Source organism: Tenrec ecaudatus, chromosome 7 (assembly GCF_050624435.1).
Source record: "Tenrec ecaudatus isolate mTenEca1 chromosome 7, mTenEca1.hap1, whole genome shotgun sequence".
Classification (NCBI taxonomy): Eukaryota; Metazoa; Chordata; class Mammalia; order Afrosoricida; family Tenrecidae; genus Tenrec; species Tenrec ecaudatus.
In genome coordinates, this window is record NC_134536.1 from 117,427,242 (window position 1) to 117,454,344 (window position 27,103).

The 27,103-nt window shown below is 44.7% G+C and overlaps 1 protein-coding gene across 1 annotated transcript in view; it reads right to left on the reverse strand.

The window, feature by feature from the left end:
• LRRC1 (leucine rich repeat containing 1) overlaps nt 1–27,103 on the reverse strand; it is a 159,894-nt gene that overhangs the window by 48,404 nt on the left and 84,387 nt on the right. Inside the window, exons 3-4 of the mRNA XM_075554964.1 lie at nt 19,054–19,132; nt 14,367–14,456 (exon numbers count right to left, since the gene is read on the reverse strand). Of these exons, the coding sequence (XP_075411079.1) occupies nt 14,367–14,456; nt 19,054–19,132 (169 nt within the window). The remainder of the gene's footprint in view (nt 1–14,366; nt 14,457–19,053; nt 19,133–27,103) is intronic.

Sequence of the window (27,103 nt, forward strand, 5' to 3'; positions counted from 1 at the left end):
AACTCCATTCGGTGGAGCGTTCATATTATAGGCAAGCATGGAGCAACTCACTCTGAGTTAGGGCATCCAGTGGTGTCTGGGCAGGTTCTTCCTGGTCAGTGAAGTTTTTTGTTAAGAGTCCTTTTGCTCATAGCTCTTTTTTTGTGTGTGTGATGGCCCATTTAAGAGAACAGCAGGCAGCTGGGAAATTTTGTTTCCTGCGTGGGAAAAATACTGCGGAAACCATTGTGATGTTGCACACAGGTTATAAGGTCAGTGCTACAGGAAAAATTAACATGTACAAGTGGTTTTCTTATTTCAATAAAGGTGAAATGCCGATGGATGACAAACTTCATTCTGGACGTCTATCAACTTTCCAAATGGTTGAAAATGTTGACAAAATTAGTACACTTGTGCTCAAAGAATGATGGCAGCCCATTGCTAAGAGATGGGGAAGTTAGCTGGACCATCTTGGAGCTTTCGGTGAATTTTAATGGAATATTTGGGAAAGACAAGGGTCACTTCAAATTTGTGTCTCAGGTTTTGACTCACCAGCAAAAAGAGTGTCGAGTGGAAACACACTGTGTTTTCAAAGAACAGCTCAAAAGAGACCGAGACTTTCCCCCCAAGGTCATTACTGGTGATGAGACATGGAGCTATTCTTATGACCCTGAAAGCAAACATCAATCAAGCCAGTGGAAGATGCCATCACCTTGCCCCACAAAAGCTCGTCAAGTGAAATCAAAGATCAAGATGAAGCTAATTTGTTTTTGCTTTTTTATGTGAGGGGGATAGTGCGTTTGGAGTTCATTCCACCAGGTCAGACTGTAAATCAAGCTATTTAAAGATTCTGAAAAGATTGCGTTAACACTGTGTGACAAAAAAATTCCTCATTTGTGGCAGATGGGGGACTGGTTTTGCCACCTCAACAGTGCACCTCCTCACACAGCCATCTCAGTGCACCAACCGTCGGCAAAAAAACAAGATGCCTCTCTTGCCCATGCACCTTACTCACATGACCTCAGTCCATGCAACCTCTTTTTGTTTCTGTGAATGCAGAGGGACATGACAGGACAGTGATTTGAAGTTGAAGAGGTGAAGGAAAAATGAGGGACGTGCTGTGAGCCATCCAAACAGATGAGTTTGAAAAATGTTTCCAAGAATGGAATTGCAGATTTAACAAATGTAGTAAGTGTAATGGAATGTACTTTGGAGGAGATGAGGTTGTTCTGTAAAAGACAAATAAAAAACTTAGCTTTGAAAAAACAATCTTTTTTTTTGGGGGGGGGGGCATGTACCTCCTCATATTCCTTCAATTTCTACAGCTGTTTCGTACACCAATGCCTTCAGCACAGTTTGAAGCCCACCTTCAAGATCTCTGGATCTTGACCATGTACTACTGTCTGAAATGGTTTGATGCTGACCGATTCTTTTTGGTACAAAGGGGCTCTGTGTATTCCTGCCATATTCTTCCGATGCTTACGACATCACTCAATACGTGACCCGTAGAATCCTCCTATCTTTCCATTAGACTTGAATTTTTTTCTTTGGTTTCTTTCAGCTGGAAAAATGCCCAGAGTGTTTTTTCTTTTAGGTTTTCTAACTCCAGTTCCTTGTCTCTTTCAGTACTTTTGTCTTCGAGTTACCCTGTGAACTCTTCTGTTCAGCTTCCACGCCATCATGTCTTCCATTCACTTAGCTACCCTACATTCACGAGTACATTTCAGGGTCTCTGCTGACAGCCATCTTTGGCCTTTTCTTTCTTGTCTTTCCCGTGACCCTCTGCTTTCTTCATGTATCATGTCCATGATGTCATCCCACAGCTGTCTTGTCAGTTATTAATGTTCCCCTCATTATGCCTACTCTCGAAATCGCCTTTAAATTCTGGATGCATACACGCCAGGTCATAATTTGGCCCTCACAGGTGTGTCTTCATTTTCTCCAAGTTGAACTTGAATATGAGAAATTGATACTGTTTCTCAATATGACAAACTGAGAGGCGAGTGGTAGCTTCCCAGTATGGAGTGTTGGAATTCCAACTCCTAGTGCCCCTAGCGATGTACAACAGAACAAAAGACTGTCCAGCCCAGTCATGCTTAATGTTTTACATGGTTAAGAACAGCAGGGACACAAGTGATATTCTTTCCCAAGCCAGAATGTAGGGCAACTGTATTTTTAGGACTCTATTTCCAGGGCTGGATAAAGTGGTTACTTTACAGAATTTACATCTGCTCTCCCCCAGGCCCCACCCCATGCTTTAGAAATGCTTCTTAATCTACCTGCTCTTTGTTTTTATGTTTCATTTTGGTAATCAAAATCATTTAGAAAACGAAGACTAAAACAAAGTATGCCAAGCAAGCAAAGAACATACACCATGGAAATCATGGAAACACAAATCTATAAATGTTTATGGCAAAATATTAACCAGGATGAATGATATTGCTGTTTGCTTACATATTCATAATACTGCATGATTTTCAATATCAAGTTGGTCATTTTAGGAAATTTCTGGCTACTCATTTTCTTATGGTGGTTTTGCTCTGGAAAACTTTAAGTTGGTATCTTTATTTTTCTCTTTGAGACAATAAACATGTGATAGCAAATCCTAGGACTTGAAAATAGAAAAGCAGTACACATATGGCAATAGTTATCAAGAATAAGATTTATTCCTCTTAGGCAGTGGTTCTCAACCTTCCTAATGCCGCGACCCTTTAATAAAGTTCTTCATGTTGTGGTGACCCCGTATTGTGGGCATATCTGCATGTGGGAGGGGCCCGGCTGGAGATGGATAGAGGAGTGGTGTCTTGGTTCTTAAGACCATCAGAAATATGGTCTTAGGTAACCCCTGTGAAAGGGACGCTTTCCCCCAGGTTGAGAACTGCCGCTCTTAGGCATCATGTACTCCTATTACAATATGCAAAAGCAGCTTCACACTCGGCCCTATCAGCAAGGCCGAGGTGGCTCATGAGGTACAAGCCCACTCAAATTCAGGTCACCATTCCCACGAGGAGTGGACCGAAAATCAGACCCACACGCTCTAGTTCAATCTGCCAGAGAACCCTGGACCTACTATTTGCTCTACTTCTATTAACGAATTGCCATAATTAAATGTTTATTGATAATGACCATTTCCTGACTGACAACTATGTTTGGGACACTGTCATAAGCCATTCCATACAAATATTCTTTCTCTTTTGAGAACGTTGTTTTAAGAGACAATTTGAGGTTGTAGAGAGTGGGGTTGTTTATAGAAATAATCATGCTGATTCTCTCCTTTTTTTTAAATTACTTTTTTGAAGAGGTAAGCTTCTTGAATGGCAAAGGACAGGGGATTTCGTGGAGATAGTGAACACATGATTGAAGATGGGCTTCACAAAATCCTTGCTGTGAGTTTTGTACCCCGTCAACCGGCCAGTTTCACACAATCTGAGTGCTTTGGATGCTCTGGCTGCTGGTACCTGCCATACCGCCCGGTGCACGTAACCCAGGAAGAAGAGGTACGCTGGATGTCAGTTTCCCAAGTATATCATAATTCTTCAGCAGTACCAGGCTCTAAATTTACTAGAGGTCTTTTTTTTCCTTTAAGATGTAACTCACAGATCATGAAATTCACCAATTTTGGAGTGTGAAACTCTAGGGGTTTTTTTTTTTGTTTTTGTCTCTATTTCTCAATTTCTATACGAGCTTGGGGAGTAAGACGAGGTTTTCTGCGCCTAAAAAGAGTTACATACAGTCTTTATGGGCATAGAAAACCACAGAGGTCCTGTCCTATAGAGTTGCTGAGTCGGAATCGACTTGATGGCAGCGGGTTTGAAGATTTTTGATACAAACTTGTGTGACCATTCCACAAATTTCTCATCATCCCCAAAAGAGAGTTCACACATAACACATATTCCTTATCCTTCCCCCAGCACTGCCCTCTCTCTCCTTGGTCCAAACCCCAAGCAGCCACTAATCTGCTCTCTGTCGCTACAGGCATCTCATAAAAAATGACGTCATTAAGTGTCCTTTTGGGTCTGTCTTCCTTTACTTACCCAGGGTTAATGTGTCCTATAGTATTATGCATTACTTTTTGTTGCTAAATAATGTTCTATAAAATGCTCTCCTTGAGCCCCCAACATCCATGTCTACCCAGAACCTTGAATAGGAACACATCTAGAAATAGGACCTTTGCAGATATAATCAAGTTAACACGAGGCCACACTGTAGCACTCAAACTAACACTCTTAGCCAACAAGTGGATTCTGACTCACAGTGATCCTAATGGACAGAGTACATCTGCTCCCTAGTCTTTATGGGACAATCCCCCCACCCCTTCTCAAAGCCTCATCTTTCTCTAGTGGAGCAGCAGGTAGTTTTGAACTGCTGACCTTATAGTTAGCAGCCCAATTCATGACCCACTCTGTCACGTCCAAATTTGGAAACCATACACAGAAAGGAGATTGTCATGTGAAGACACAAACACACGCAAAAAGCGGTGAAAACAAAGGTAGAGACTGGACTGATGCTGCTGTAAGCCAAGGAATGCCCATGATAGCTGGCAGCCACCAGGAACCAGGGAGAAGCATGGAAGGAGCCTTTGGGGGGACCATAGTCCTGCCAGCATCTCTACTTGTACTTTGAGGGTACTGTGACAGAATACATATCTCATTAGCTTAAAGGATTACTTGTTCCCCCTCCAATTGACTTGACACCCTAGTCAAGATCAACTGAATGTAAATGTGAGGATTTATTTCTGGATTCGTAATTCTAGCGCATGGATCTACATGTCTATTCTTATCCTAGCACCACACAGGCTTGAATATTGTAGATTTGTAGTTAAGGTCTAAAATTAGAAAATGTGAAACTCTGTCCTTTTATACAATTGTGGGGAGGGGCAGGGAACGCTATTCTGACTCCCTCAAATTTCCATCTGAATCTTGGAATCAGTTTTACAATTCCTGCAAGAGCCAGCTGGGACTTTGATGGGGATTGAGTTTAGGGCGTATTTCCATCTTAACCATAGTACTATTTGCAATCGGAAACAGAAGACATCCTTCATTTTTGAAGTCCCTGTGTATTTGGGCCTTCGCTATTTTCTTTCAATTAAGTTATTGTGTTATGTGTTCTGGTTTTTGTTGTTAAATTTATTCCTGTGCCTTTTATTCTTGTTGATGTTATTGTCCATGGAATGGCTTGCTGAATTTCAGTATTTAATTGTCCAATGCTGATGTACAGAAATTGACTCTGATATAGTGACCTCCCTGGGGGTGTAGTGGACACGCTCTGGGCTACTAACAATGTGGTTAGCCATTCAAAACCACCAGCCACTCTGCAGGGGAAAGAAGAGGCTTTCTACTCCAGTAAAGAGTTACACTCTCAGAAATCCCCAGTGGCAACTGACCTGGAGAAAAATACTTTCACTCTGTTGGAAGGCAAATGCAATCACACACTGTATCAACATTTGAAAGTCTTAAAGCAAAAAGTATCTTTTCTGGCTTTACCAACGGAATCTTCCATGTTTCTGATGGTAAAAAGCTATTGTCCACAGTACAGTTTTCAAAAAAAATTATTTTTCAAATTCAGATTTTATTTTAAAAAAACAACCAAAACAAAACCTTACTCAAGATCTGGACCTCTATTCTCTAAGACTTCCTCTGCATACCCCTCTTCCTGGCTCACAGCATCACCAGTGACATTTTGAAGTCATTTAACCTTCTCCAGTGTTTTAAAAAAGGATTTAAAGAGGCCTCCCCCCCAAAAAAAAAGAGAGAGAAAAAGGTACAAATGTGCTAAAAGGTTCCTGATGTAGAAAAGTGGGAGGATGAGAGGGAGGAACTGGAGCGATCATTAAGAGCCAGCATCCAGTAAAAACAAAACAAACCCCCCAGAATGCAGCATTGTTAGGGAAAGGGCTCAGCCTGACAAATCTGGCTGGGTTACCTGTCCTCAACTTGCAGGGGAAGCTCATGGTGACCAGGACCATGAACTTTGGCCCTGGGAGCACAGGAGCTGTTGGGGTGCAGTGTGGGCTCCTCCTGGGGGAGCCTGCCCCACTGCAAAGGTCAGCGCCACTTCTCCCCGCAATTCCTTAATTTCCTCCACAGCATGGAAATCCATACAGCTGCCTTCACTGAGTATTGGAATTAGCTCTAAGCTTTATGGCAACAAAGGCAGAAATGGAAATGTGATAAATGTCAGGGCTGTTATTAAAAAGACAGAGGCTTACCTGGTCTCCTGGTGAGGCAATTTCCCCCTGACAAAAGGTAGTTAGAAATACATGAATAAACAAAAACTCTCTTGGGGCTCCCTGTACTGGGGGATAGGAGGCTGCCATGATGGGCAACCATGATTCCTCAGTGGGTGGTGTGGAGCCTCCAAGCAGCATTTCTCAATGCTATTTCCTTTTGACAACTTTTTTTAGAAACAGAATGCAAAGCGTCAAGTCCCCAGAGTGGTTATGTAGGAGGCTAGGAGGCGGCTAATGTGGTCCAAGCACAAAACCTCCCAAGCGCTAAGTAAGCCCAAGCCAGTGTTGCTTCTGCAGGCTCACCTGTGATTTTGGCTGGGAGCAAGCAGAGGAAGGCACTGATACTGTGTTCGCGGTGGGAGAGCAACAGGAGGGTAGGTGCAGGGCACAAAGAGTGTAACAGCTGAGATCCCTACCTTCTTAGGGTTACTGGGTGATCCAGGTGCACACGCCAATTATGTGCACAGGATTAAACAAACTCTGAACATCTAGACCTCTGTATACAAAGGAGTCAAGTGCTTATTGTGGGAGGAATACAGGGCAGGGCAGGGCAGCTGCCAGATTGGAGTGGAGGACTTCACCTCTTCTAATTGAGGAAGATTGAACAAAAGAGGTTAAAACTCAGCCATTAAAACAGGGGGGTAAAAAACTCTGTCCTTTGGAAAGAGAGTTGGCACTTACAATAGTATTGCTTTTCTTCTTTCTTTTTAAAATCATTTTATTGGAGGCTCATACAGCTCACAATCCATACATCCATCCATTGTGTCAAGCACATTTGTAAGTATGTTGCCATCATTTTCAAAACATTTTCTTTCTACTTGAGCTCTTGCTATAAGCTCATTTTTTCCTTCCCTCCCTCATGAACCCTTAATAATTTATAAATTATTTTTTCATGTTTTACACTAATAACTCCCTTCACCCACTTTTCTGTTTTCTGTCCCCCTGGGAGGGGGTTCTATGTTGATCATTGTGATTGCTTCCCTCTTTCCCCACCTACCTTACCCTTCCCCTCCTGGTATTGCTACACTCATTATGGGCCCCGAGAGGTTTATCTGTCCTGGATTCCCTGTGTTTCCAACTCTTATCTGAACCTGTGTACTGGTCTACCTGGATTTGTAAGGTAGTATTAGGATCATGATAGGCAGGAGGAGGGAATGGGCAGAGCATTAAAGAACTAGAGAAAAGTTGTATGGTTCATCGATGCACCCTGACTGGCTTGTCTCTTCCTTGTGACCCTTCTGTGAGGGGATGTCCAATTGCCTACAGATGGGCTTTAGGTCTCCACTCCACACTCCCCCTCATTCACATTGATATGATTTTTTGTTCTGGGTCTTTGATGCCTGATACCTGATCCCATCAACACCTCATGATCACACAGGGTGGTGTGCTTCCTCCATGTGGGCTTTGTTGCTTCTGAGCTAGATGGCTGCTTGGTTATCTTCAAGCCTTTAAGACCCCATAGACTATATCTTTTGATAACCAGGCACCATAAGCTTTCTTTACCACATGTGCTTACGCGCCCATTTTGTCTTCAGTGATCTTGTCGGGAAGGTGAGCATCATGGAATGCCAGGTTATTAGAACAAAGTGTTCTTGCGTTGAGGGAGTACTTGAGTAGAGGCCCAATGTCTGTCTGCTATCTTACGACTTAACATATAAATACAAGTACATAGATCTATTTCCCATATGTAAATATATTTATATATAAGGATAGAGAACTAGATCCATGTTATCTCTTTCATTAATGTTCATGCTCATGAAAAGCTGTTTCCTGGTTCATTTGAGTAGAGAAAAAAAAATTCACAAGTACTCCTGAATATCTAAACCAATGTCCTAAGGTAATATAGTCTCCAAATTTCAACTTGAAAAAAATTCGTGACATTTAATGCAGATATCATAGCAACTCGATTACCAAAACCACAACTAAGAGGTCAACAGAGCTGTAATGACGCCAATGGGACAGCAGAGACCGCCCAGTAGAAAACTACCCTGTGCTCACTTTCCACAAAGCCCTGGCGAGACCTTACTGGAACCACCATAAAGCAGAGAGGGAGAATCCCTGGTTCTCAGGCCTACCTGACTTCACACGCTTTTAAAGTATATCCTCATCCTTCTTAGACAGAACTCGTGCCAACTTGAACGAAGGAGTGGAGTCTAGCCTGTCAATCAGGTTACAGCCTGATGACCTCATTTAGAGGCTTGATGTAGATAAATAGCTCACTGAAGGCCAGACCCAATCTACCTTCCCTTTCCTGGTGTTGAGACACTCAGAGAGCTGGAGGAGCCACGCGGAGACCCACACCAGCACTAAGATGCTTCTACTACCACTGGATCCACAAGACTCCACCCACTGGCCTGTGATCTCCCTGCATCCAATATCATTGCATGTATTGCGTGAGTCTGAAGAGGAATTTATGGACTGGTGTCGGACATATAAGCTAATGTCGGACTTATGGACTCCATCTGGACTGGGCTGGCCTGTTTTCTCAATATACCACTGCTCTTTTATATAAAGCTCTTTCTTATATAAATAGGAGTGTCTATGAATTTGTTTCTCTATAGTCAGCCTGGGCTAACACAGAATTCTTTTTCATTGTGTGAATGGGATGAAAGTTTACAGAGCAGATTATGAAATTCATAAAATGTGTCAACTCATGCACTACAATCGCCTCGACGCAACATCACACGCTGCTCCTGTAGTCGCCTAGCTGAACATGAGAAAACTCCATTGTGTTTCATACTGCCTTTAACCCCTGCTGGCAGCTAGCCCCACTTCTCCTCTTCCCTGTCCCAGCTCTCCAAACGAGACCTTGACTCTTCTAAGATGTGTCCAAAGTTTGCCTGCCAAATGAGCAAGAAATGTACAGTATCTTGTCCGACCTTGAATTTGGTAACTGCAGCTGTGCTGTTCCCCCCAACCCCGTTATCCTGCAAAGCTGATAAGAATGTAACTGCTAACATATCCCTCCCCTTAAGCCAGCCCAATACTTTGAACTGTAAACATCATGGGATGTCTCTGCTCTGGATCGAGAGGTTTCCAGGAGCCTATTCTTGGTCCAGCTGTTTAATAAAGGCTTTAATTCTTAATACAGTGGTGTGGTTGACCTTGACTAGTACAACGCACCCTCCCTGTGTTTCCTACCTCCATGCCTCCTCTCCTCAGCCCTTCTGAATGTGGTCCTTGGGCAAATGCTGCCCCCCCGCCGCTTGACCTCAAGTGGTTGATTCTTTTAAGGTGTGTGTGCCCCACTAGTGATACTGCTCCCCATAAAGGCCTATTGTTTAGCGGAAGAATGAGTTCTGTTGGGTGAGTAGGGGCCATAGACGGGAGGATTCCACTCATCTCTATCCAATCAGTAAGCCTGGTCTACTTTCAGGATTTTGAGTTTTGTTCCACTATTTGATCCTTCTCTCTCCAGGATCTTTTATTGTGATCCCTGTCATGGCTGGGAGTGCTAGCTTGATTTTTAAAATATTCATATTTAGATTTATTTTTTAAATATTCATATAGGTGCATTACATAGCAATATGTTTGTTAAAGAATATAAAGGCTTTCAAATGTTCATGAAAAATAGAATTAAACGAGAACAGAATTTTTCCATGGACTTTTTTGAAGTCAGCTTATATACTTAATTTTTTTTAAGTAAGCACGTTTAAAATATTTCACTAAAACTGTAAAAATAGGTTTTGTTAATGAAACCAATGGGATTGGAAATGCTTTATCATTTTTAAAATCTTATGGCTTATATCATTTAATAATTATAAGTAACTAAAATTTCCTTATGATTATGAAAAGGTATATGTTGATGTTTTGCTTATAAAAGACCATTTTCCTTAACATCAATTGTTCCTGAAAACCAGTCAAGAGATATCGCATTCTTATGTGTCTAACAAAAAAACAAAAGTTTATGTGAAAATCCATTGAAGATGAGTTCGCGTGTCCCTCGTTGATAGCATACCTACCACCTTTACTCTGGAGAGGAGATCCCGGGTAGCGCAAACATTAAGCATTCGGCAAACGGAACGCCTATTGCTTTGAACACTGCCCAGAGGTAGCGAGGAAGAAAGACCTGGTGGTCTGCTTACAAAAGATCCCAACCGTGAGATCCCTGGGAAGCCCAGTGTTACTCCTGAGACATCTTGAGCACAGCCAAGTAGTCATTACAGTGCCCCAAGGTGGGTAGCACCAATGTGCGGCCACTGTGCATTGAGGTACTCAGGGAGGCAGTGACAAGCTCAGGTGGGACACACAGAATATTTTAAATTTAAAATATTTCAGAGAGAAAGACAGTAATATGGAAGGCCTGCCACATACCAGGAATCAAAAAATTTTGAGATAAATAAAAAGCAATTAAATGATCAAAACAATCTTTCTATTTTACATACCATTTGTACCAAAGTGGGCTGTTCAAACCTACCTGCTGCTTCTCAGGAGAAAGATGTGAAATTGACAGCTCCCTTAAAGATTTATAATCTCATAACCCTCTATAAGGTCGCTATGAGTTGGAACCAATTCAATGACAATGGGTTGACTTATTCATTCATTCGGTTAGGAGGAGAGGGGACTGACGATCTTCGTGGAAGCTAAGTGCCATGGCCGTATTCCACAGGGGCTCTGCATGGATTCAAAGAGCCACTTCGTCCACGTAGGTCAAGGATTTCGTTCTACCCACCCTATGTGGGTTCTCGGGCCCACGAGAGGGGCACCTAGGTCCTTGGGAAACCGCTACCTTTCGCAGGAATTCCAAGGACCTCACTATGGCTGCGTCCACTGGTGCTCCAGAGCTGCTGCTAGCATGGGGTACTCATGTGAGCAGAATCACGCCTCAGCCATGGAGAAACCCCACTTGAGAATCCACACATGGAACCGAGAGGATCGCCACCCTAATGGCTCGACTGTCGTCCTTTGGGGATTTTAAAAAGAATACGAAATAGGTATGTTCCGATACCATGCTACAACTCTGCCAGTTTGGGTTGGTAACTAAGTACTTGGTGAATGGAATCCATTCAATATTCTAAAGAAACCACTTAAGGAAGCCGAGTCCTTTCCTTGAGAAATGTGTCCTCCACAAGTTTCATAGAATGATTTGTTTAAAATATAGTACACTCATCCATATCTAAGAGGCCCTCAACAACTGCTATTTCAGCCATTTCAAGCGCCTCTTTGGCATGGTCTAAGACACCAGAAAGGCATCCTCGTGGTGCTGGGGCTAAGCATGGGGTTGCAACCTGAAAGATGGACGGCTTTAACCCACCAGATGATCCAAAGGACAGGATGTGACTGCCTGTTCCCATAAAGACTTCGAGTCTCAGACACCCTCAGAAGCAGTTCTCCGCTGTACTGTGTACAGGGTCACGGTGAGTCGGCATCCATGCCATGGCATGGGGGAGGGAACCAGGGCCCAATCTCTCCAAGGAGTTCGTTCATTCTTGAGTTTCTGCCTGCATTTCTGTAAACCATAACACCAAGGGAAGAAACCACGCTGGCTCCGGCTACGGTAAGAGCCTTAGGCATAGCAAGCCATCAGGGACTCCCTTTTTCTCATTTAATTTCTAAAGCAGACCTACTATGAATCAGTTCACTCACTTATCCAATCCCATGTTCTTATTTCCGAGATTACCAATGACTGAAACTCAAGGTGGCATTTTATTCCAGAAGGAAGCAAAACAGCAAACTTAATGCTGTGATAGTCACGATGCGAGCTGATTAAGTCCAAGGACAAGGGGCAAGAAAAAGCCACAACCTTTACAACAGACAGAAGGGCAAAGACATAAATCTTAAATCTGTGTGCATGTACAGACGTTAACAGGAAAGATGGGATAAGGAAACAGTACTGTGGGTCTTAAACTCTTGAGAGAGTTAAGGTTTATTGTGCCAACCTGGCCGATAAACACGTGGGGTTAATTGAAGGGCGGAGAGGTAAGTGGCTCAGTGAGCCTCGATTTCTAGTTCTCAGGTCTCTTGATTCCTGATGGTCGGACCAGGATACAGCTGCCTTAGCCAGTTCCCTGCTTCAGCTGGCAAGGCTCATTTCCTGCAAGACATCCCCAAGGAGAAGCCACATGGACCTACCCAATGCAGCCCTAGGTGCTGGAGCAGCCAAATGGAGACCCCTGCCAGCACTGAGATGCTTACACGCTCACTGATTCGGCTTTCCTCCTGCAGTTGGCATCATTGCATGTGTTTTGTGAGATTGAGGACAACATTGTAGATTGGTTCCTGACTTATGGGCTCATGTTGGGCTTGTGGGCTTGGGCAGCCTTGGGGTCGGATGCTTTCTGAATGTACTTACCCTTTATATAAAACTCTCTATACATGAGTTTCTGTGGATTTATTTCTCTAGTCTACTCAGACTAACACAACTCTGGTGTAAGAACAAATCTACCAAAGCATTCAACTACCTAAAGGGTGGGGGTTGGGGTGGGGGAACCAGGGGGAAAGAGACAGCAGGAATTGGAGAGGGGCAGGGGAGCCAACTGGTGGCTATGCGTGGACAGAGAATGAGAGGGGACGCCAAGCGAAGTTCCAAAGACCCTGGGGAGCAGGGGAGAGCACATCAGAATGGGTGCCTTATAGACTGCTATATTTAAGGCTTTTTTTTAAAAACTAGGCATGTATGAACTTGATCAAGCAAAAATGAAGTGTAAGTGCATGGCCAGAACACACAGAGCACTCACTGCAAGCAACATTATAAATTCAGGCTGTGCTGGGGAATTTTGTGTCCCTCGCCTCCTGAGCACGTGAGCTGGTGGGCATAATTCTTGATCCAGCAGTTCCACCAGCACAGTGTCCAAACCTCAGTGGCCATCTCAGAAACACGCTCACTTTTGGGCTGGCACAAGGGTCAGCCCATGGGCTTAGGGAACGAGTGGTAAAATCTACTGAAGACCACCAGTTGCGGCCGAGTCAACTGAGACTCATGGAGGCCCGTGTGTGTCCGAGAACTGTGCTCCACCACGTTTTCAATGGATGACTTTGGGGCAGGTCACCTGACCTTTCTTCCGAGACACCAACATTGGTTAGCAACCAAGCAGGTAAGGTGTTAGAACCACTCAAAACAAAAAAAAGAACCAGGCCCATTGCTTGTCAAGCCAATCCCAACTCGCGTGTATCAGAGGACAAGTCTGTCCCACGGAGCTAGCGTGGCAACCCTTTTCACTGGTAGACCATTAGGCCTTTCTTCCACTGGGTGGGTTCAAACCTCCAACATTTTAGGTTAGTGGTTGAATACGTACTATTTGCACCATCCAGGGACTCTAAAGACCCCCGGCTCCCTGCCCCACAAACACCTCTGGAAATGGAAGCTTTGCAGACTAGGTAAGATGTCTGCATCTAGACACTGATTGTGGTTCTCAAAAATCACGTTTCTACTTGGTCTTAACACAGGCAGGACAGGTAAGCACCAGGCAGGTCCTCGGTGACGATATGGAACAATGGTATACCAGGTTAAGGTGGCCAGGTCACACTTTCGTTTCTGGTGGTTCTAAGTGTGCGTTATCAGCCTGAAGTGCCTTCTACGTCCTGCAGGGACGGGAAAGGCCTGCCGGGGTCATCCAGTACATTCATCCGAGGACAACATGTGTCCATCCGCTGGCACGCATGTCCATCAGAGGATCTTATTTCTTGCTGTTGCCTAAGCCCCCTGACCTCTAAACCTGCAGCTCAGCAATGTGCCAAGGTTGCACCTCTCCCAAGAGCACACCTGTCTTCCAAATGTGCCCTCCTGGCCATTCCCTAGTTTCAGGTCGAAGCTCCCAGACAGAGCTTGTGTATGGCCACAGACTTGAACTGATGAGTTTGCTGGCTGCCTTCCAGCCAGGCTGACTTAAAACTGCCGCGAGGGGTCCTTTCACAAACTGACAGTGTTTACTAACCACCTACACGACACATGCTCCTTTGCTTAAATTAACTCCTTTGGAATCCATCCATTTGAAAAAGGCATCCAGACAGACGATGGTTTGCACTAGTAACAAGTAGCAGCGTTGCTTGTTAACCATTAAAATCGAGGCAGAAAACAGCGGAGGCTCTGGAATTTTCTTCCTGGAGGGCAGCGGAAAAGGTCAGCTGAAAGACCTGGTGTGCAGAAAACTAACTGCACAAGGGAAGGAGGGCGAAGGTGAGGGCACCCGACTCCACCCAGCTTCGCATGGGAACTTACTTGCCAATGTTTTCAGGCAGGGACTGCAGGGAGATGTCGTTTACAGAAAGACACGTTAAATTCTGTAATTCAGGAAAGCTCGCCGGCAATCTGCAACAGAAAATGAGGTGGATTAATACAGCAGCGCTGTGTGTGTGCACTGAGCATTGGTACCGTGAGGATGTCTTCTCCATTCTAATGGAAGCAACCTCCTCCGACTGCCTTGGGTCTGCCAGGTTGGCCTGCTTTCCCATATTCACAGAACGCTGACGAGAAAAACGAAACCCTGTCTTGGGCGATCTAAGTAGGAGCGCAGGGGTACAGTGACTCGTGGTTGAAAAGATGAGTAGAGATAATTACGGAGGAAAGATGTGCAAGCCTTTTCCCCTCAAAGGGTTGGCGGGTGGGGCGGGGAGAGTGGATGTTGAGTTAACTGAGTGCTCTAGGAAAGAAACGATAAATCACGGCTGTCACTAAAATGCTTTACTGATCAGCAGGAAATGGAGAGAAAATTCAGGCAGCTCAGTAAGACTGTCATAAAACCCAGGGCAACTACCTGCAATTTTCCTTCCTGTAGCTTTTCCTCCCGACAGCACGTGATGGACTACTTAGACCTGATCAGGTGACAGCCAACTGCTGCTTTATCCATTAAAAAAAAAATTTCTCTCAGGTGCCAATCACTTGAGACGATTGCATATTTCACTGGGTTCTACACAAAAGGATACATTTCCATATTTCCACTCAACTCCAGAGAGAAGCAAGATTTCAAAATAATACTGCTTTTGTTTTAAAATTTTATATGACAAGGAACGTTTAGCTGCAATATTTCTGTGGTTACCATGGTTTAGAAAGCAGAAAGCTAGGAAAGGCAGGAAGATTCCAGGACACACAAAGTGCGGAAAGCCCTCTGAGGCGCACACAGGCTGCCGGGGTGTTTGTTGCTGTTGTTGTTGGTTTTATCTTTCCAGAAGAGAGAGATTTCTGGTTATAGTAACAGTCTCTGGATTAGCATCTTCCAGCATTTCTTTTCCTTCTATTGAAAGCAAATCCGACGCTACCATTTGAGGTTTCACGTAGGCAACTCCAAAGTTCAAAATCAGACCTCTAAGAGAAGAGCATTGGCTAGAATTTTCACAATCATTACAATTCATCCTCAGAAAAGCATTTACCAAATGGAGTCTCTTCCGCGGCTTAGTAGAGATCAAATTTTCACCTATAATTAAAAGATGTCACTTACCTGTTCTGCCTAGGATTTTTGTTTCTTTTATCCCCCCCCCCTAGAAAGTAAATACCAAGTAGAAAACATGCCAACAAGCTTCTAAGCACTAATAAAAATAATTAATGATTGAGATGATTTTTATTTGCTGTGAACCGTAAGAGCCATATTATCCAGATGTGAGGGGAAAGAGCAGGCTAAAGTTAGGAGGAATGAGTTCCAACACAAGTTTGCAGCCCACAGGTCTCAAAACTTCTCAAGGTCATTTAGCCTCATTGAGTCCTATTTTCATCAGGCATAAAGTAAGATGGTCACATTGTATTTAAATTTGTAAAGTATTAAGGAGTACACAGGTCAAATTAAGGCTTGCTCTTACCCCAAAGGTTACAACTCGGAAACCCACAGGAGCAGTTCTATACTGTGCCAGTGAGTTTGAGTTAAGTACAGAAGTCCCGGTGTCACTGTGGATTCAGCAGTGGCTGGATTGCTAACCACAAGGTCAGTGGTTCAAACCTACCAGTCACTTTGAGGAAAAGCAGTGAGACCGTGTCCATATGGGTTGACAATCTCAGAAACCCTACGCAGGGTTGCTCTGAGTTGATGTATTGACTTGATGGCGGTGGGTTTAGTTTGGGTTTTACTTTAAATAACCTGCCAAAATAAATAAGGCCACATTTTAAAAGGGGGAGGGGGCACTAACAAACAAGGAATAGCTCCTACAATGTGGGCATGTTCCGGTGCAGTGAGTTCTGATATCATGGCTCATTCCAATGTCAGCGCACAAGAAAAAGGAAGGTAAGCTTCGATCCTCATGGCCGGCAGTTCGAAACCACCAGCAGCTCTTCTGGACAAAGACTGGGTTTTCTACTCCTGTAAACAGTTAACAGTCTCAGAACCCCACAGTGGGTCGATATGAGTCACCACTGATTCAATGGTAGTGAATTTGTTGCTGTTTGTTCTATATTTTTAAAAACCACATTCCAGGAGGCCCGACAATGATAAATAGAGGGATGAAGGAATTTACTCAGTCTGGCTGGGGAGTTTTAGTCAAAGTAATCATGTAACTGACACCCAGAGCATTAGGAAAGCCCAGAGGAGGAGCCAGTAGGGAGTTATCAAGAAAGACTTTCTGGAAGAAGGAAATGCTAGAGGCATCTGAAAGGATGAAGGAGCTTGGCATGATGAAAGGGGAGGGGCTGAGCATTTTATTACAGTCGACTGCAGAGTTTGGTGCCTGGCACAGCTGATCACTGAGGCCCAACTGGGTGGCAGGCCTGGTCAGGGTCTGATCAGAAAGAGCCTGGCATGGCACAACCAGGAGCTTGGACTTGGTCTCGTAAGGACAAGGAGAGGAGGCTATACTTTAAGGCAGGAATAACTCTGGAAGATGGTTTGAGGGCGGCGATGGGTCAGAAAGCTATTGAAACTGTGGATCAGAGGGTAAGAGAGCGCTGATTTGCCAGTGATTAATGTTATTGTAATGGAATCATCAGAATTCAAAAGAACAGAAGTACTTATAAAAGATGTTTACTTCTTAAAGATAAGCAGATAGCAGGGGGTGGGTGACCAGAACTGTCTTCTCCAGCACAATATACCCAAGCAATCCCAGGCAAATTTCAAGATGAGGGGGATTTTTAAAATGTTTTTATTTAATCTACATTTGTCTAGATCCCCCGACCCAAAAAAGAGGGGAAAGAAGGAAAAGGGATACAAAACAGGCAATTTCTTCTGAGGTTACATACCGTCTCGAGACACCCTAAAATAGGCCCACCTGGCCCAAAGAGGCTAGGAAAAGGCTCCCAAGAGCTGTCTTTGCACAACTGCCACCCAGGCATCTGAAGTTGTGGACAGTGGGCAAATAAACAAGCCAAGACCTGAAGAGGGGGCTCTGGGTCTGCCTCTCAGTCACAGTGGGATGTGAACTGTGTCACACCAACAAGGGTGAAGCCGGGACCACAGGGCAGTAATAGCCAAACCAAAAGCAGACCAAGCCCCGCTGTTGAGCCACTCTGACTCATAGTGACTCTGTAGGCAGCGCAGACAGCTCCACTGGGTTCCAAGACTGTCCGTCTTTGCAGGACCAAAACTGCTGCACCTTCCCAGCCCGCAAGGCATTGCTGGTGGGTCCAAACCAACAACCAGACGAGGGCTTTAATCACTGTGCCCCTGGGGCTCTTAAAGGAGTGACAGTTGGCTTCGTTTAGGGGGGAAGTAAAGGGGGGGAACAGCAGCTATTACTAACATCAGGAATGAAGGGTGTCAATAGTTTTAAAAGTGGGCGAGGATTACAGGCGAGTTGACATGTGAAATAAGCTTCCTTACAAAACGTTCTGAGAATGATGAGGGCTTGACACAATTGATATATGTATGCACTGTGATAAGAGCTGTATGAGTCCACGATAATAATTTTTAAAAAAGAGTTGCAAATGGCATCTCCCAGAGCTACCCCTCCGATAAAGTCTGATGTCAGCTCTCCAGGAGTTGGAAATCCCTTACATCTCTGGTGAGATCAGAGCATGTACACTGGTAACAGACAAGAGCTCCCAACACAGGAAATCCAGGACAGATAAACCCCTCGGGACCAATACTGAGAGTAGTGATACCAGGAGGGGAAGGGGAAGTTGGGGGCAAAAAGGGGGAACCAATCACAATGTTTGATGTATAACCCACCCCCCACCCATAGGGGGATTGACAACAGAAAAGTGGGTGAAGGGAGTCAGTGGTCGGTGTAGGACATGAAAAAAAAAAATATAAATTATCAAGGGATCGTAGGGGGAGGGAGGCTCTGGGAGGGGGGAAACGAGCTGATATCAAGTAGAAAAAAAATGTTTTGAGAATGATGATGGCAACATATGTACAAATGTGCTTGACACAATGGATCTATGTATGGGTTGTGATAAGAGCCCTCAATAAAATGATTTTTTTTTTTTTAAATTCTGTCCTCTCTTGTAGACTCCACGAGGCAGGATGGATCACACTGATTCGTCGCATCGCTTCATTGGACACGCCTTGTGCGCACTCCCGAGTCTTCTACATCATCGCAGGGTTTCTGTCAACAGCACTATGTCCTCTGCCGGCCAACACCTGGCACAACGCTGTTTTTAATGATCTGTGAAAGCCCACAGTCCTTGAGGAAGACAAACATTTCCAACTGGTCCATCTAAGTCCTTCCCAAACGGGAAATCTAGTTGTGTCCTTGGCTTAGCTCTCACAGACTGACTTGGGTTATGTTGTCAGAAGAGGCCAGCCCCTGGAGAAGGGTACCACACTGGGTAACGTGAAGGGGCAGCACAAATGAGGAAGGCCCTCGACAAGATGGACCGACGTCAACAGTGACGTCAACAATGGGCTCAAAGAAAGAACAAGGTGCACAGGACCAGGCAGGGTCTCCTTCTGGTGCGCACAGGGTCTCTCTGAGTTGGAACTGACTCAACAGCAACTAACGACCACAGAATACGAAAACAAAAATCAATACACGAGCAGTGAAGTTACCTATTCAGTGGGTTTCCGCTGAAGTCAGCTATCTGGAGTGCCTTACAGAATGAGATGCTTTCTGGAATTTCAGGAATATCTGTAGGAGTAAAGAAAATTTCTATTAACTATCACTGCTGTTTACAGTCCTCATCAACCTCCAGATGAACCACAAAGAGAATGCTTGGAAATTACAGCTTCTATTCAAGTGCAGATTTATAAAGCATTATATACATTTATCCTGGATGGACCTTCCCAGGAGAAGCTATATCTCTAACAGAAGCACATTAAAGAAAAATGAATTTAAAAATAAAAACCACCCAACTTCCAACATCCTTTCAAGTCACTGGTGGAATAGCTGCCGTTCCCAGGAGACGTTTTCCCTGACTGTTTCTATGTGGCCGTATCTGCACAAGGCATTCGAATGCTGCAGCTTTTCTTCTGCTTACAATGAATTTCCCCCTAACAGTTTGGAAACTATGCATGGCTCCAAAAAGTTCGAGGGTAGTGACACCATCGTTCAGTTCCATTTCCCACAAACTTTTTAAAGCTTCCTCCTACAGAAGAAAAGTACAAAGAAGAAATGTTTTAAAAGAGCCAAGACATTTCTCTCCCACAGATATTTTATTTTGATGTATTTTCAGTTGTCATTCTCTCATCCTAAGTTCATGCTGATTTTTGCAATTTGCATTAACTTACATTTTTCTGTGCCATTATTTTTCCAAATGTTTTGGTGTAGTGGCAAGAAAGCCCACTGCATTCATTTGTGTACTTTATTTAATCAATCACCTGTCACTGAACAATGAGGTTGTTTTTAGGCTTCTGAAGTTACCATTTGGTTAATGCTTATTTCGATTATTCCCTTGGGCAAAACTCCAAAAAGGTAGAAGAAGAAGAAAAAAAAAAGACATCAAACAAAACCCAAACCAAACCTACTGCCACCGAGTTGATTTTGATTGACAGGGAGCCTCTTCAACCCAGTGGAACTGCCCTTTAGGGTTAGTTTCCCCCTATATGATACACCATATTCATGGCTGAATAAAGCAGCTGAGCAGCCGAGGTACATGTATAATACCCTCCGTCAGATCTATATATATTCCTAAGTATACCCCCACCCCCTCCCACATTTGGTTAGCTGGTGTGTCTATTGATGCCTACACTCCTATATCACGGTTACTGCGGACTGTGTATTGGTGGGTGGGGGGTGTTATTTGTTTGTAATGATCCTTTTCAGAGCAGTTGGCAGGAGTAGCCATCCAGCTCTTCTGGTCTCGGTTATGGGGACTGGTGCTTGTATGGTCCATTAGAGGAGCTGACCGCCAGACTAGGTCTTGTTCCATGGAGCCACCGGGTGGGTGGGAACTGCTAACCTTTCAGTTGGCATCTGAGTGCTTAAACCTGCCGTCACCTGAGCAGCTGCTCCCGCTTCCGTTCCACCTCAGAGAGACCGTCTACGGCAGACTGCAAGTGCTCCACAGGGTTTCCAGAGAACTGCTACCGAGGCCACAGATGTGTATGGGAGCAGGCTGCCGCGTTTTCTCCCTGGGGAACAGCTGTGGGCTCAGAACTCTGCCTTCTCCGTTGGCAGATCAATGCTCATCCCACAGTGCCACGAGGCACGATGGTACTTGATAATGTATGTGAAAGTGCTTTACACCTATATAAAGTGGTTTATACCTCTGTATCCTCCCATCCACACTTGAGAGGACAGCGGAGGACTGGCCTGTTTCCTTCGGTTGCACAAAGGGACGCTGAGTCAGCACCTATCCCAGGGCACCTGAACAAGCTCCTCCTCCTCCCATCAGCTTGGCTGAGGTTGAGCCCATTCTAAACACCACCTCCACCTTTTGTTCTGCTACATTCCAACTTATTAGAAAAATCCATTTTATTACAAACTTCCAACTTATTAGCAAGTCTGGCCTGCTTTCCTTTTACTTCCCAATCACTGGTGAGGTCGAATCATTTCTCCTGGGCTTTGCAGGTCGCTAAGTCTTGTGATTTTTAAGATGACTGAAGTTGTTCTTTTAAACCCTTTCTCTTGGAACCAAATCTGAGATTATAGATTTCCAGGCTTTCGGAGGTAAATTCAAAGCAACTCAAGAAGAGGTTTATTTGGGACATGCTAACACCGAGCAGAGCTGAAATAGAACAGACTTTCTTGGTCCCAAGCTGTTTCTTCCGCCAATGTGCCAAGGCTGAGAGCAAGCTGAGCCCAAACATGCCGAGCCCTTTGAAACTGAGGGGGTGGGAAGAAGGAAGGAATAAAAGGGAACATGGAGGCCTTGATCCAAGAACTCCGGAGCAATCAGCTACTATATGACAGCTCACAGCTGAAATTCAAATGTGGAAAACACGTGACTCTGTGGTAAGGTTTCTGCCTTGCATGATCATACATGTGTACAGGTCTAGCCCCAGGGTGGGGAATTTCTGGCATGTGGGCCTATAAAGCCTGTGAAAGCATCAATACCAGGTAACAGCACATGCCTACCAAAGAGAAGCAGGTCCAACTATCACAAAAGGGAGCTTTAATTGAGCGTTTGATCAGAATGGCCTGGGAATGAAGTTATAAATACCTAAATGGTGCTTTGCAGAAAAATAGTTCCCCACCCCTGGTCTAGAAGAACGGACACTATAATCCTAGTTTCATAGACTATTTTACATGTGGAATATTGTATGTATTTTAAGTATATGACTGATATCTGATAATATACGTTCTCCAGTTTGTTGCTCGATTTTACTTTAATCTACTTCCTTAGTTGCTATTAGCTGCCATGAAGTCATTAACATGTCAGCTACAAACACACACAATTTTTATGAATATTGTGCCTACCTACATGTCATGTCTATACTACTAAATACAATATTTCAGAGCATCTACGTATAAGGTCACTATGAGTCAACATAGACTCAATGGTAGTGCGGTAGATATATAATCATTTGTCAATTTGAGGATTAAGAGTGTAGGGGTGGAGTCTAGCTTGTCAATCGGATCATAGCCAATGAGGCTTCTGTGTGGGCATGGCCTTTCCCTGAAATCCTAGGAAATCCGGTATTTCCTCCTTGGAGGGAGGAGACTCTCTGCTCACACCCTGGGAGGCACAGCAGCTGACAAGATGCATGGACCCACCCTGATGCAGAGACCCCTGCCAACACTGAGATGGTTCCAATGCCACTGGATCCAGACCTTCTACCCACTGGCCTGTGATCTTCTACAATCGGCGCCATTGCATGTGTTTTGTGAGCCTGAAGAGAACTTTATAGATTGGTATCGGACATACGGGCTAATATCGGACTTTTGGACTTGATCTGGACTGGGCTGGAATGTTTTCTCAATGTTCACCTGCTCTTGTATATAAACCTCTTTCTTATACATGTGTTGTCCATCAGTTGGTTTCTCTAGTCTATCCAGACTAACAGTAATGAATTTCAGTTTGGATATATATATAGTATTATATGTATTAAGTGTTAAAGAGCAAAAATGTCATACTTGAGTCACAGAATTTTCAATTGCCTCATAGGCATATGAGAGCTGGAAAATGGATAAGACTGGAGAAGAACTAATGCTTCTGAATTACAATGTTGGTGAAGAATACTAAATAGCCATGGAATGCCAGAAGAATGACCGAGTCTGTCTTGGAAGAAATGCAGCCAGGACATTCCTGAGAAGTGGGGATGTGGTGGTGTTGCTTAGGTTCATTGGGCATATTTTCAGGAGGACCAGTCTCTGGAGAAAGACATTGTGCTTGGTAGAAGAAAAAGAGGACGAACTTCGATGAAATAGAAGGACACACAGCTGTAACAATGCACTCAAACAGAGGGATGATTGAGAGTGGCATCGGACCAGGCAAGGTTTCATTCTTCTGTAATGGGGTCACTATGTTTCAGAAGTAGGGGAAATGTAACAGTGTGTGTGTGTGTGTGCATAGACAATACTTTATGTATATGTATCGTAGGGTTGTGTGTGTGTTCGTGCATACACAGACAATGCTTTATGTATATGTATCGTGGGGTTGTGTGTGTGTTCGTGCATACACAGACAATGCTTTATGTATATGCATAGTGGGACTGTGTGTGCGTGTGTGCCCTGGGTGGCAGTCAGAGAATAAATGAAAGGATGGGGGTTTGAGACCATCCAAGGTACATGGGAAGATAGAGCTGCAGATTCCACAAAATTAGCCACTGGAAACTGTATGGTGCATAATTCTATTTATTCTCCCAAGAGTCAGAATCAGTTGGAAGGCAACTGTTGTGTATCCACACACTCATAAACCATGCCCATGCATAGAACATGTGCACACACACATCACCAGAGCACATACTTCAAATATGTGGCCCAGGGGTTGTGCAGCTGGCAAAATGTGTAAATGTGCACACTATTTATGTAAAAATGCGACATGCATATTCACATCAACATCTAAGTAACTATGAACAGCCTCTTAAATGGTCTCTCCCAGTGTCCAATTCGTCCTCCATCCTCAGGGTAGACCACGACATTCCCTTCATAACCCGCTGCTGAACACTGAGGTCTTATTATGTGCCAGGTGTGACTCCTAGAGTTGGTGGATGTTCTCTCTAATCCTTACAGCAAGTACCAAGACGGACAGTAGTGTTTCCACTTCAGAGATCCCGAAGCAGGTCCCGAAACGTTCGACAAACTGACAACGCTTATTCTTCTGGCACATGAAGAACGGGGGTTTAAAATTCCAGTCACCTGCCTCACACTCTTGGAAGACTGTGCAGGTGACCGCTGGGGATCCGGAGAGTCAGATCCAGTCAATCACCTGGAGGCATCCCAGCGTGGTGCACATGCTTTCTGATAAGCTCCAGGTTTGGTTCGAATCCACCCAGTGGTGCCTTACAAAAAAGACCTGGCAATCTGCTTCCAAAAGGTCACATCCCTGAAAACCCAGGAGAGTCTGCTGACTTCTCACTGTGAGAGGCGGCTGTTGGGAGGCAATCGAGTCGGAAGGAGAAGTCGCTTTACTCAGAGGGAGACATGCTGTGGAAACGCACAAACACACATACGGGGCAGTTAGGAGCGAGCGCAAGCCTCGGCTCAGAGGCACCAGCTGTGAGGCATTTCACAGAGATGATGGGTGAGAGAGAGGGAGGAAGGAAAGAAGATGGGAAGGAGCTGCTGTCAGGCAGTGGGGCAGGGGGTGTGAGGCACCAGCAGAGAACGAGAAGTCAACAGCCAGGGAAGGAAGGAATGGGCCTGGTTGGGGTAACAGAAGCCAAGAGACCAAAGAGTTTCACCCAGAGGCCAGACGGCTCTATCGGTGAGAAAGCGATGGGGGGTTGGCCAAGGGGGGTTGCTATCATCTTTGAGAGTACTTGAGCAGGGTGGTTTGAGAGGAAGTGGAGCTACTGCAAAGGTTTTGAAGTCAGTGGGAAGAGTGGGAGACAAAGTGGGTATAAAAGCAGCTGCCAGATTCCAGGCAGAAGCAAAGTGATAACAGTTGGAAAAATGAGAAAAATGGGGGAAATGCGATAAGGTTTTCTTATCTTGAAGTCAATTTTATTTCAAAGGGCTACTGCTTAATCTGAGATTCCATCGTGATTATGTCTCTTACTGAATTATAGTGATATTTTTTCTTATTAAACTGAAAACAAGAGCCCTGCATCAGAATCTTTTTTTTTTACCCCCCATCATACTCCTCCACTAAATCTTCGAGCCGAGAACCTGTGGTCAGAGTGCCATCAGCCGGGGCTGTTACTTAAAGCTTGAGGCAAATGCCCATGACCTTGAAAAGGAAACACTCATCGACTGACAACGCTATGTAGGTTTGTTTAGAAAATCGGAGGAGTCAGCAGAGACAGACAATTAGAGATGGAATGAAAGACAGCTGCAGCTCAGTCCAGCCCTTCCTCACAGGCAACAAGGGCAATTGCAAGGGATGACTTTGGAACTCGGTGTACCAAGAAGGGACAGGGAGCCACCTACCTATGCATCGCAGAGAACTCTCAGAACAGGTCTGTGGATGGTGTCAGAAAGTCCATAAATCAAAGAGTAGCCTCTGGGGGATGTGCTCCACCAACCCCCAGGAAAGCCAAACATCCAAATTCCAGGACCCTGAGAAGCAAACCCTACATCTACTGTACCAGGCTATACGAGCATGTGTATTTGTGCTTGTGGTGGAGAGGGATGGAGAGAGGGAGGTAGAAGGGACACCGGTCAGCAACCTGGGATCCCGCTATGTATAAAAACCATGAGTCAACACCTGGCCAGAGGCAGAATTCAAACACCACAGGAAGAAAACATCCGGCCTTGAACAAAACAAGCATGGAAACAGAGATGTCGGCAGTCTGTAGTGGAACACTGAACATTGTGGCTTTGGATACATTCGGTACATCAAATTGTTTCACCTAGAATTATTTACTACTGGGATAAAACTAGGTCTTTGTGTGCCAAACAGACAGCTTGAATGCTGTGCTGCCCGTTGCCATTGCCTGACTCAATCCTGCTTAAAAATATCCGGGATTGTCAAACAAGCCTAAATGTGAACGCGTGATCTGAGTCTGCATTTGCCACCTCAGCTGTTCCTCTGGGTATATACAGGGGGACTATGCTAAATGGAGATTTAAAAGTGTGTGTGGTGGGGCGGGGGCGAGTTACATCCCATTTTTCCTATTCTTCTTTCTACTACCAATTCATCCAAGAGCAGCAACAGCCTTAGTGGGCAAAATCCATGCCCACGCAGCCTCCTAGCACAGGTAAGAGATGACGTCAAAAAGCAGAGCACAAGTAGTAAGATCAAACCAGAAGTCACTGGTCCTGAAAGCGGGAAAGGCAGGAAGAGAGAGACCCCTTGTAAGCATTGACCCACATGCAATCCTCATCACTGGCAATGAGTACTCCTGACCAAGTTGTCACCTGTGAAATAGGCTCTACACCTGCATCTTCATTCCCCAACACAGCTGGCTCAGTGGGCACAAATGTGTCCTGAAGTCCAAGATTCATTCTCCATTCTCTCTCTCTCTCTCTCTCTCTCTCTCTCTCTCTCTCTCTCTCTCTCTCTCTCTCTCTCTCTCACACACACACACACACACACACACACACACACACACACACACACACAAATTACAGAATAACGCATTCAATATGGGCAAAGGTGCAACTACTGGTATTTCTGTATCAAACGTTGTTGATAAGAAATTAAGTCTCCAATGTTCTCCCAAGTCTCTTCCATCCTCCATTTTTCTAAGACAACCCAAATCTTGCCCGGTTCTCAAGTCCAAGGCTAGTCCTTTTGCACGACCTCTGTGACGACAGACTCCACACTGTCTGGCGTTCCCTTTTAAAGTAAACTTTAACTTTCCTGTTAGAATCTAGGATTCTTATCAGTTGGGATAGAAAAAAACCAACACCCTACTATCAACTATGAAGCAGCTGGTGCAAGGCATGGGTCACCATGAGTGGCAGCTGACCCCAGGGAAATAAACTCTGTGACGGCCGCTCACACCCCCACAACATGCTTCACACGCCCACAACATGCACATATTTGTCAATCTACAGGTTTAGCCATAGACTGGAAATGAGCAATCCATCCCCAGACCCCTAAAAATATCCTCTGTGTGCCACAAAGGATAAAGGGTAAGGGCAGGAGTGATCACTTAGCGATCTCCAGAGGGCTCAGGAAAAGACCCTTGGCTCAAATAAACCAGCTTTTCCCCAAAGTGTATCCCTAATGCAGGTGGGTAAGTCGGTCTCTGTCTCTGACACACACCAACACCACCCCAAAACTGAGTCCATTCCAACTCATGGTTACCAGCTTCTCACCATCTGTGATTTTTTTTTTTGCATGTCGTTTGCCGGGCCTATTCTTACAAGGGCTGGAATTGAAAGCCTTTCCATTAGCAATCAAGCAGTTAACAAAACCAAACTCACCGCCATCAAGTCTACTCACAGCGATCCTCTAGGACAGGGTAGAACTGCCCCTGCGAGTTTCCAAGACTGTCACTCTGAACAGGAGTAGACAGCCCCAGCTTTCTCCTGAGGAGCGGCTGGCGGTTTAGAACTGCGTGGCCTGCAGTTAGCTGCCCAATGCATACCACCAGCACTTTCAACAAG